Source organism: Dermacentor albipictus, chromosome 7, assembly GCF_038994185.2.
Source record: "Dermacentor albipictus isolate Rhodes 1998 colony chromosome 7, USDA_Dalb.pri_finalv2, whole genome shotgun sequence".
Classification (NCBI taxonomy): Eukaryota; Metazoa; Arthropoda; class Arachnida; order Ixodida; family Ixodidae; genus Dermacentor; species Dermacentor albipictus.
Genome location: NC_091827.1, coordinates 92,266,202 through 92,277,812, shown reverse-complemented (window position 1 = coordinate 92,277,812; position 11,611 = coordinate 92,266,202). Strand labels below are relative to the sequence as shown.

At 45.2% G+C, this 11,611-nt stretch overlaps 1 protein-coding gene across 2 annotated transcripts in view; it reads left to right on the top strand.

Moving 5' to 3' along the window:
• Nucleotides 1–419: 419 nt before the first annotated feature.
• Nucleotides 420–11,611, top strand: part of LOC139048074 (arylsulfatase B-like) — a 105,825-nt gene continuing 94,633 nt past the window's right edge. The window contains exons 1-2 of one of the 2 annotated variants that reach the window (XM_070522471.1): nt 420–491; nt 11,218–11,311. In XM_070522471.1, coding sequence (XP_070378572.1) covers nt 436–491; nt 11,218–11,311 — 150 coding nt within the window. In that variant the 5' untranslated portion in view covers nt 420–435. Of the gene's footprint in view, nt 492–10,512; nt 10,626–11,217; nt 11,312–11,611 lie in introns of those variants that run through there. The other variant, XM_070522472.1, reaches the window with a different exon arrangement.

Here is an 11,611-nt window from a genome sequence, read left to right as displayed (position 1 = left end):
CGAAGATCGTTCAGCTGCAGAGCAGTGGAAAACGTGTCAGTAACCCAAAATTTAAGAATTCGACTACACAGAAGTCCAGAATTCGGTAATGTGGTCTTTCGCTCAATTGCTTTAGTGCGAGTGGGCATGCGAGCAGCACTCGTTGCACTATGCCTCATGCGCAACTTTTCTTCGCTCCACAGATTTTCCTGATGCTGGCCCTTGTTTCACCTTCTGCACCCATCGAAACTTGCCCTACCATGGGCGAATGCGTCGATGCTGTCCAAGATCAAGAGCCCGTCACCGGCACGTGTGGCCTCCATAATCTTCCATCCTTCCTGGATGTACCGCTAGGTGGACACCGCATCGTTTATGGGACGACGTCACTGGCTGATTTACCGCCCTTTCCCAGCCCCTTCAAAAGCAGCTTGCTGATGAACTACTCCTTCAGTGGGCATGCGAGCAGCACTCGTTGCACTGTGCCTCATGCGCAACTTTTCTTCGCTCCACAGGTGCGTAACATTTTGACCCTGTATGCTAAACGGAGTAATACTCGCTCACTTTTGCTGCTCCCATGCCCACTTGTCTTATATGCTACTATGTGTGATTGTCTCGACGTGGCGCTGTTGTTGTTGCAATGCGGTGATATCGAGGAAAACCCGGGGCCTGCAAGGGTCTAGAGGTCGGCTCAAGATGACTCTGCCTCGAGTAGTCTTCCCGAATCCCAGTCTGATCAAATGGGTACAGTGCTATTAATGCTAAAAGACATAAAGAAGTCGACAGTCGAGCTTACTAATGGTCAGTCCCAGTTGAAATCAGATATGAAGGATGTGAACGCCAGCCAAAACGCAATCGAAGGCAAGCTAACTGATATTTTCCGCCGTCTTGAATCGCTTGAGAATAAATCTGAAGCCCTAGACACATTTTGCAAAGATATCGCCATACTTCAAGAGAGCGCTGAACGGTCAAAAAAGCAGCAGGACACCATAGTCTCGCGCTTAGACGACTTGGAAGACAGATCAAGGCGGAATAACGTAGTTTTTCACGGCATACCCGATTCCCATGAGTCATGGCTGCAAACTGAAAAAAGACCGTGGATGCCCTGTCGTGAGCTATGGGAAATGCCTTGCCACCAAACTCAGTTGAACGGGCGCATCGAATCGGGACTTTTTCAAACACAAAATGTCGTCCGGTTATAATGAAACTAACAAACTTCAAAATTAAGGAGAGCATACTTTCGTCGCGCAGCCAGCTTAAAAATAGTAACATTTCAGTAACTGAGGACTTCTCGCCTGCGACAAGGCTCGCTCGAAAAAAGCTTCTCGAATTTGGTAAAAACCAGCCTAATTCCCCCTCATTCAAACTACGTTTTACCGAGCTTTTCATTGATAATCAATGTTTTATGTATGATTCAACAACCGACAGCGTTAAGCAAGTTGAAAGTAGTGTTCCAGATCACGCAAGCGCACCTGACAATCTGCGTCATCATCCTGCTACATAGCAATGCGCAAAGGGCAATGGCGTATCTTTAACACCACAAGTCTCCGTGCTTGTTGCAAACGCTAGAAGTGTGTTTCGCAAACGCGTGGAACTATAATCGCTCATGGATAGCTGTAATGCTGGTATTATTGCATTGACAGAAACGTGGCTACAACCCCATGTGCAAGATTGTGAAATCCTTGACTTGTCTCGATTTCATATCTTCCGTTGCGATCGCACTAATCGCAAAGGCGGAGGCGTACTACTCGCGATTTCAAAATCCCTGCAAGGTCATCAAGTCCACTTATGCTGTAACCTGGAAGTTGTGTGCGTGTGCGTCGATATCGGTTACCGTAAAATTACGATTGTTGTCTGCTACCGCGCTACATCCTACCCATCCACTTTCACCACTGAGCTTCACGATGTTTAACACCCTTACTTTGCGGCACCTTTCGAACCCCATCATATTGTTGGGGGATTTCAAGTTCCCCAGCATATGTTGGACTACTGAACCTCCGCACTGTTATCCATTTTCTTCGCAAAGTAACGACTTTCTTGATCGCTGCTCTTTGTTTTCCATAACACAATTAGTATTAGAACCAACGAGGATCTCGGAAAGCGCTGCTAACCTCCTTGACTTCATATTATGCTCTCATCCTGACATAGTTACCAATGTTTCATGCTTACCGGGCTTAAGTGATCACCTGGGTCTTTCTTTCAACATATTATCTCCTGTGATAAAACCAATTGTTGAAAAAAAATAATTTACCACTACGATAAGGCAAACTTTGGCGATATTAATATTCATCTAGCTAATTTTCTTGATCCTTTCCTAAGCCAATTTGATGATCGCACGGTTGATGAGAACTGGACCGTTTTCAAAAATAAGATACATGAGCTCACCTACAAGTTTATGCCATCAAGCGTAATATCCTGCAATGTTAAGAAACCCTGGTTCAATACCAAGTTAAAAAGGCTTTCAAACCGAAAAAAGCGACTGTATCGAATAGCGAATAAACGATCACTGGCATCGAAATGGGACGCTTATAAGGAGGCAAACAGCACTTACACAGAAGCTATTAAACTTGCCAAAAAGACATTCCAAGTACACACTTTGCCCACAATGCTTGCGAATGACCCTAAAAAGTTTTGGCGTGTTATTAACCCTTCCAAAGATAATTCAATCACGTTGATTGATTTCAATGGTTCACCGGTACCCGAAGATGTATGTCCCCATATCCTTAACTCTGTGTTCTGTAACAACTTTAGCGTATGTAGTAACCCTGTACTTCCAACTCTCGAGTCTTGCAATTACCCACCTATGAACTTTATTATCATTGAACCTCTTGGTGTCGAAAATGTAATTAAAGGTCTCAAGTTGTCATCAAGTCCTGGTGCTGATTTGGTTAACGCGAAATTCCTGAAAAATGCTGTTGTTTATTCATCTGTTCTGCTTTCGAAAATTTTTCAGCAATCCTTAGATACCCATCGGCTACCTGCAGATTGGAAGGTCGGGAAGGTGGTCCCACTTCATAAGTCCGGTAGCAAACATTCGCCACTCAACTACCGCCCCATTTCCCTCACAAGCATTCCTTGCAAGGTTCTTGAACATATTCTGTACTCATATTTAGCAAAGCACTCACACAATGATTAATTTTTTTACAAAAGCACAACATGGTTTCCGAAAAAACTTGTCATGTGAAACCCAACTTCTTTCTTTTACTCACAGCCTTCATCTTATTCTCGACAAAGGTTCTTTCGCAGACTGTGTTTTCTTTGATTTCGCCAAGGCCTTCGACAAAGTGTGCCATAAATTACTTCTATTTAAACTTACTAAACTTAATCTTGATTCTCACCTGTTTACATGGCTTGAACATTTTTTCTTTAATCGGTCACAGTATGTTGTGGTAAATAATCATATGTCCCCATCTAACCCTGTAGACTCTGGTGTGCCCCAAGGATCAGTTATAGGCCCTCTTCTTTTTTAAATTTACATTAACGATTTACCCAATGACGTTTGTTGTAATATTTACCTTTTCGCAGATGACTGTGTTATCCTCTGTGAAATCTTGGACAAATCTGATCACAAATTCTTACAAGACGATATAAACGCTATCTCTAACTGGTGTGACGTATGGTTAATGCAACTTAACGTAAGTAAATGTAAATGTATGCGTGTAACTCGCAGCCATATTCCTCCACTGAACTATTACCTTAATGATGCTCCCATGGAGGTCGTAACCTCCTATAAATGCCTACGCGTCCACATAACCTCGTCACTTTGCCGGTCGTTGCACATCGACAACGTAATTAACAATACTCATCGCATGCTAGGTTATCTTCGCCGAAACGTTTCTTCTGCTCCTACATCATTAAAATTAATTCTATACAAAACGCTTATTAGGAGTAAAATGGAGTACGCCTCGTCCATCTGGGACCCGCACCTCGAAACCCTTACTCGATCACTTGAACTAATCCAAAACAATGCCGTACGTTTCATTCATAGCAATTACAACCGTACATCAAGCGTAACTTCCATGAAAAACTCTTTGCTGCTTGCTCCTCTCTCAGCCCGGCGTAAGTGCTTTCGCCTTGCTTTATTTCATAAACTATATTTCCACAATTCGTAGCTACGCGATAATCTAATATCACCTCCTACCTACATTTCCTCTCGCATCGACCATAGCCATAAGGTTGGAATCATTGAGTGTCGCACCAGAACCTGTAACGAATCATTCATTCCTAGGACCTCTCAGGAATGGAACCACCTTCCCGGCGCAGTTGTCGCAATCAAGGACAACTCAAAGTTTCGTTCGGCCTTATCAGACATCATTACTCCCGGATGCAATTAACTAATCACATTTGTTGTTCATTTCTGCTTTGTTTATTTACTTGTGTATGTTTTTTTACCCACTCCCCTCTGTAATACTTCGGTCTTGAGGGTACAATAAAATAAATTAAATAAATAAAAATAAATAATGGCTTTCATGTCAACATTCATCGTGCCAGAATTTATGGCAAAAGAACCGTCTACAGGAGTGTTTCTCCTGTTACAGATTAGAAAGATTATGCCACATGATAACGCGGTTGTCGTGGAAACTGTAGTCAGTGCATGCAAAGGTGTGTTACAGTAGTGGGCAATGTATTTTTTGTGAGTGTTCATGTGCCATAGGTGCTCATTTAAATAAACACTCGGAAGCCTTGCCAATGCATCAATTGCAGTAGTCCCTTATTGAAGTTATCATCCTTGAGCCAAACGCCGTGACTATCCGACTGATGCCAAGGTAGCCTGGCAGCTCTATTTATCCATTCTCTCGAGTATGCTTCGTTAGTGGGCCGAGCCACTTCAGGCGGCAAATGTACGGTTCTGAGGCTGGAGGTGCCCCGCTGGGTTTCAGATCAGGTGACAGGAGGTGTAGGGGCCGCAGCAGCACGTGTTCTCTTCAGTGAGTCTTCTTTCACCCGAGAAAGACTGCGTGCAAAGGCCCAGATACACATGGAGAGAATAGCGTGCATGTGCCCCAGCGTAGATGGAATTTCGGGAATGAAGTTATACAATGGTGATCTAAAGGGAAGTTCACTTTGACTGTCCGGTGCAGAATTAGGTCACCCATTTCTGTCCGGTAGGTTGTCTTACATGTTCTGACTATGTCGCTGCGTACACGGCTGTGCCCATAGGCACTGATGTAATGTGGATGACCTGTGATGAATGGCGTGCTTTCGCAATTTCGTGGTGTCTTGCAAATTTTATCGATGTGGTCTACAGCGCTGAATGAGTGTCTATGTTCATCGCACTACTATTCCTTAACATGCATAATGGCGGCATTGATTGTGGCATGCACGGCCTGCGTGCAGCCCAAGGAGCAGGCCCGTTTGGATATTGTGTTCTGTTTAACCGAGCATCTTCAATTTCATGATGTGTTAGATTGACAAAAGAGACTCGTACTTCCTGATTCGGCAGCCCTGTTGTTCTACACCACAGTTCACGCGGGACAGTCTTGTGTGGTATACTGAAGCTCAGGTATACTGAAGTATCTCAAAACGCTCGTGTGAATTGAAGATATCTCAGCATCAGTAGTGAAGAATATGCGAGGTGTTTGGCATATCGGGGCGATCACGTTTAAGCTTACATGAATTTTTAGAAATCACCTGTAATAGATTGCATAATTTTAGTCATTGAGCTGTATTACTGAGAAAGGCAGAAAATATTTGCACGTGAAACCGAAACACATATTCCCATAAATAAAATATTAATTTTTCGGAGCACTGATATCAAAGTGCAAATTGTAGCCGGTGAGTTTACAAGGTGTATCCACCGGAACTCATTTTCCAGAATAACACCAGTTTGGAGGTAGGCACCATCAAACTCACCGTATAAATGCAGTTGTTTGTTCCATTTGCTTTTTTAGCAAAACGCTCTTTTAGGCGCATAAGCATTTCTTTGTACGAAATGCTCTTTTAAGTGCATATATATATATATATATATATATATATATATATATATGCCAGCGGTGCCGTCTGCCTCTTCACTACTTCCTGCCACCGCGCATCTGACGTATACGGATGCCATCATGGAGCCATGTCCTCTGCCAGCATTGACCCCTCAAATGCTGCTTTGTGGTGTACCGCCAGTGTACATAGACCTTTGTCGCACTGCTGTCAACGACCGATCTTCTACGCTTCCGGAATCTTTCCGGCTTATGTCATCTTGCCGGCTTGTGTCACCGACGCTTCGCTACGACCACGAGTGCACCGAGATATTCTAATTACTCGTTGCGACTTCCATATAACATACACCCAGAACAAGAACCTGAAGTGTATTCCTATGATCCCCAGCCCAGTTGCGATGCCTAACCATTCGCTTATCGTTGCTCGCCTTCACCACGCCGCCGTTCTTTTCCGCCTGCGCGGGAGTGCAGTGCTCTTGAGGCGGAAAACTGACTGCCGCATCTTGTGAGACAGGAGCTGCGCCTTCCTCCACCTGTCCAAGTCCTCGCTTGTCGACTGCCAGTGTTATTGAAGTGCTTGTTGAAGTGGTACGAACGCTTGCGCTTGTGGACCCAATTTCTCTAATGAGCCAGAAGTTCGTCCACTGCATCCGTAGAGTGAGGACGCCACCTTCTATGTTTTCCCTCCGTACTGAGAGCGCGCAACATATTGAACAAGTTGCAGCATGTATGGCCAGGGTGTACATACAAGACGTAATCGTAGGATTGAGTTTCTTGTGCTAACTTTCCCAAACACACCTTTATCCACGACGCTTGTGCTCTGGTAGAGCTCAACGTATATTTTTTAGATGCTTTGCGCCTATGTGGTCGTTCCTGGTGATAGAAAACGTGTCGTTACCGCCGCTACTGACCTGCCTCCTCACAGTGCCGGCACTGTTCCCGTTTCTTGTGCCACCCTCTCCGATGCTACCATTCTGTTCACGCCATCTGACATTTTTCGTCGCCGCTACGATACGTCACTGCCATCTGCCCTTCTTGCGCTTCAGCAGGGTACTCCTGACTTGCTTATTTGCGGCCCCAACTCAGCCCCTGAAACTTTACACAGTAATGAAACATTTGGCCACGCTCAACCTGTAGACGCTGTTGTTATCGTACCCCTCGATCCCTCCGAGCCTGAGACAAAACATTAGATGAACGCTCCGACACGTCATCTTGCGTCCGACGCCATGCTCTCGGGTTCTTTTCACCGTTCCATCAATAGCGACCTGGGTCCGGCTAAACGGAGGCAGCTTCTTGCCCTTCTACACAAGTTCCGCACTTCATTTCACTTCCCGTAAGCGTCACTAGGCCGAACTATTGTAGTTGTTCAGAGGACTGACATTCAAATTCGCATTCCTTTGCAACAACGCCGGTACTGTGTGTCTCCTGTGGAGCGTCGTTTAATTACGGAGAAAGTTAACGACATGCTTCAGCGCGCAGTCATCACACCTTCTGGCAGCCCCTCCTCCTCTCTTGTTGTAGTGGTTAAAAATACAGATGGCTGTATTGATTCTCCGTGAACTACCGGCGTCTGAAAACGATTACTCGCAAATACGTTTGTCCTTTTCCTCAAATAGACGACGCCCTCAGTTGCGTAGAAGTTCCGGATCTTTTTGTTCTTCCCTCGGCTTGCGATATGGATATTGTCAGGTCCATATGGTGAAGCGTGGTCGTCTGAAGACGGCATTCGTTTCGTCGGGTTCCCTGTATGAATTTACAGTGATACCGCTCGGACTTTTCATTGCGCCCGCAACGTTGCTGCTGAGTATGCTGTTGCGTTCTTGTACCCTTACCCACCGGAGCAGCATACCCTGCGGTATGAAGAATAGAAACACGCTTCCATATTTCTTGGAAAAACATGTGTTCCTTTACTTTTCGTGTGATGATGTCTTTTTTTGTTTTTCCATGTAGGGCAGGATCGCCAATATGCTGCATGGTCACAATCGCAGTTTGGACAGTGCAGGGTGCTAGTACACTTGCCAGAAGTGTGTCTATGGTCGGCACATTTCGCACCCATCTCTCGGCCTCGGCAGCTTTGCGAACCATAGCCGAATCTTTGGCATTTCTAACATCGACGCGGGTGTGGAATAGAGCGTCTTACTCAGATTTTCGCAGTTCCTGTTTCGATGGTCTTTGGGAGAGTACCTGAGCCAAATGTAAGGATTATATGCTTCCTGGGAATCTTGATGTTGTCTCGTTCGATCTCGATTCGTTGTACTTGTGTTATGCTTTGTTATTTCGAGCCCTGTATAGGTCTTTTTCTGTCAAGCTCAAGACGTCTATGTCAGAAATTGCTCCTTTGGATGTCTTCATCGACCGGTTTGGGGTCACTGTGATTTGTACATCAGCGAGTGTTACAAGCCTGGAAAGTTTTCCATGCGGGCGCTGGTCGCGAACCTCAAGGAGGAGGCCATTTTTCGATTCCTTATACGCCTAGTACCTTTGGAAACAATGAAAGGAGAAATCATTCTGGCGGTCATTTCAGAGTTTTGACTGTGAATGACGTGAGATCGGGGAAAGGTTTCTTTGCATTGACCAAAAAGTGCAGCATTTCTTCGGTACCTCCTCTTTTTGTAAGAGGTGATCAGGCAGACGGGAGAAGGATGATAAATCCATAAATATTGGCTTAATTTTGGCGGCTATGCCATCCACCCACCATTGAACCCAAGAAGGGGACGGTACGAGACCCGAAGGAAACGCAGACGCCAGCTGTACATAGCTACTACAACCTAATCTATTATACCCAAGGTTGGATAAACTACCCTAGGGTAACTCTTGCTGCCTGGAAAATGGGAAATAAAATGAAAGGAACACAGGAAAGATGGAAAGAGAAAGCGAAAGATGAAGATTGGACGGAGAGGGAGACAGGAAGAGGCAACTACCGATTTCCCCCAACTAAGTCAGTCCGGGGGTGCCTTGTACGAGAAGCCGAGGCCAAAGGGGTGTGTTGCCTCCTGCGAGGGGCCGTAAATGTCCAAAGTCCCGGCATCGACTCCACCTCCAGGATCCGCTTTTCCTTGGACACAGCTAAGTTCCGCATGGTTAGACGCGGGAGGGTCCAGAGCTCGTGTGCCGTGGTGTCGTAGTACGCGGTGTCGCCACACACCAAACGCCTGCTGATGACGATACCCCTGTGGGACAAAATTTCCTTCGTATTTAAAAACTCACAGTTCGTTGTGTTGATTCCAATTCAGGACCCACAGATTGCCATTCACAAATTATACCTCTTAACCACTCCGCCGATGCTTCTGTCAGGAATGCAACGCCTAGGCGATATTGTATATGACCCCTTGGGCGATGGCCAGTGACATTAAACTAACAGCGCAAAGGTAGAACTTGGGCAAAACAAAGAATTATTTTTCGAACGAGAACACACCACTTCATTCTTTCCTACAAGGTCCACATTCGTTCTGTTATTTGAATCATGCCTAATGAACTAGCCCCGACATGTGCCTTGCTTCTCGCTAAAATGATTGGTTGACGCAGGCTCTGTAGCTTGTCCCTAAGCCACACCGTCGCCACCACTTTTGCATCATCATCATCGCCATCATCACTATCATAGTCACTGTCATTATCTCTGGGGATATATTTACGGATACGCATACAAACTTTCTACGGGCGCCGAATGCTAGTACCAGCAAATGGGCTCATGCGACCCCTGTTTGTTGGCCGAAAAGTAGTGCCAGAAAGCGAACCTCGGTTCTGCGTAACAAACGAACAACTTTTGACCTACAATCTGAAGCCACAATGTCGGCTCATAGGTACTTCTAAAGTACACCAAGCTCTTTATGAAATAGCTCATTATATTTCACGGTTTCCTTCATTTACTAGAATATATTATGCGCACCGCTTTCTTAGTTTACTTCAGTACCTTTCTCTCTTTTTTGTCTTTTTTTCTGTTGTTTTCCATCTGTTCTAACTTTCCGTCTATCTGCTTGTCATTCTGTGCATCTATGTATCCACCCAACTATTTTTCTATCTATGTATCTGTCTATCTATCCATCTATCTATCTACCTATGTCACCGTCTACGCCAGTCGGTCGAGCGACCTAAATTGTCTGCCAGCTCGGATCATTAAGAATGTACTTACTGGCTCCTGCCTTGCCGAGGACTAAAGTAGGGCACTGGGTATGTGTCGAAAAAGACAACATGACCCTCCAAAGGATGCAAGCTTTCTTTAGAGTTGGTTCATAAAAAGCACCCTATTGCAAACACACAACTGCAGGATCCATTGAGTGGCCGGCGACTCGCTCATAGACAGAAACAGCGTGCGAAATTTGCATTTCAGTGATGTTTTTAACAATTATTTAAATTCTATTATTTTTTACCATTCCTCTCGTTTGGCGATAACGGCAGCGTGACTTTGTGCGAGACCATGACGAAGGGCAAAAAATAATAGATGATGAAAAGGATTTTCTCGAAATGCGACCACCAACCCCGTTTAGATCGTACCAGCTGTACTGTAACTCGCTGCGTCGCATTGCACAAGCGAAACAACCTGTTGAATGAAAACCGAAGTTTAACCTCGCGCTCCTGGCAGCAATATTATAAAGGGCCCAACTCGGCGGGCACCGCGCAGATATTACGAGGCGTGCGTCCCTGCGATCGTTCCGGCAAAACCAACACCTGGCCTTCGAGTTGTTGCACTCGTCGAGCGATGTTGAGAATCGTTTCGCTCAGGTAAGAAAGCCCGTCGTGTTTTAACAAAAAGAAAAATTGTTCGGCCTAACGTCTCGTAACGGCAGAGTGGCTCAAAAGGCTCGCACGCCGCGTGTAGTCAACAGCTTCGTAATATTATACGCCACCCGGGGCTCTTCAACGTTCGCCCGAAATCACGGAACCCGATCGCTTTTTTGCATTCCCGCCCTCGTCCGAATGCAGCCGCCTCGACAGGGAATCGAACCTCCGACCTCATGCTGAGTAAATCGACGCCGCAGCCAAAGAGCCACGACGGGCTATGCCGTGGAGCAGTGGCTTAGCCAGCAGGTGGCACATCGGGAACCTGCTCCAGGGCGAGCATGCGGCTTGCCGAGACTTTGCTGAGTACAGCGAATTGGCTCTGTTTTGTTTTATCGAAGTGTTAAACAACAGGCTAGAAAATGCTAAAGAAAACAAATAAAAAGATTTGCCAATTTCAATGGTCATCTTTTTTTTTCTAAGCTTTCTTTGCCACTGCTTTCTACAATATCACTAAACAATTGAAGTAGTAGAGTGGGCGTATGAGTGTGTTTGTGATGCTTATTTTTTTTCTTTTTTTCAATCTTCTGAGAAGCTTGGCCTTCTGCTTCTTCGCTACATCTCATGGCGAACCTGCGGACTCAGCCGCCAAGCCTCCGCATATCATCTTCCTCCTGGCGGATGACCTTGTGAGTACGAAAAGGACCAATATTTTTGCCGACCTGAGTAATAATGACTTAAATCACGGAAAGCTTCAACCCTTCTAGCAAATACGGCGTAAACTTATGCCCGATTTTGAATAAAGGCAACTTACAGAAAATTTATTGTTAGTCAATCGCTGAACGGATACATTGGATATAAGAGGGAAAACTCAGTTCTACCTACTGAGGGAAGCAGAAGTTTTATTTATGATGTCAATATTTTTGTTACGAAAATCCCTAGAAGTTCAGTTTAAAAAATTGAAGCACGGTATTTACGAATTCGTAAGT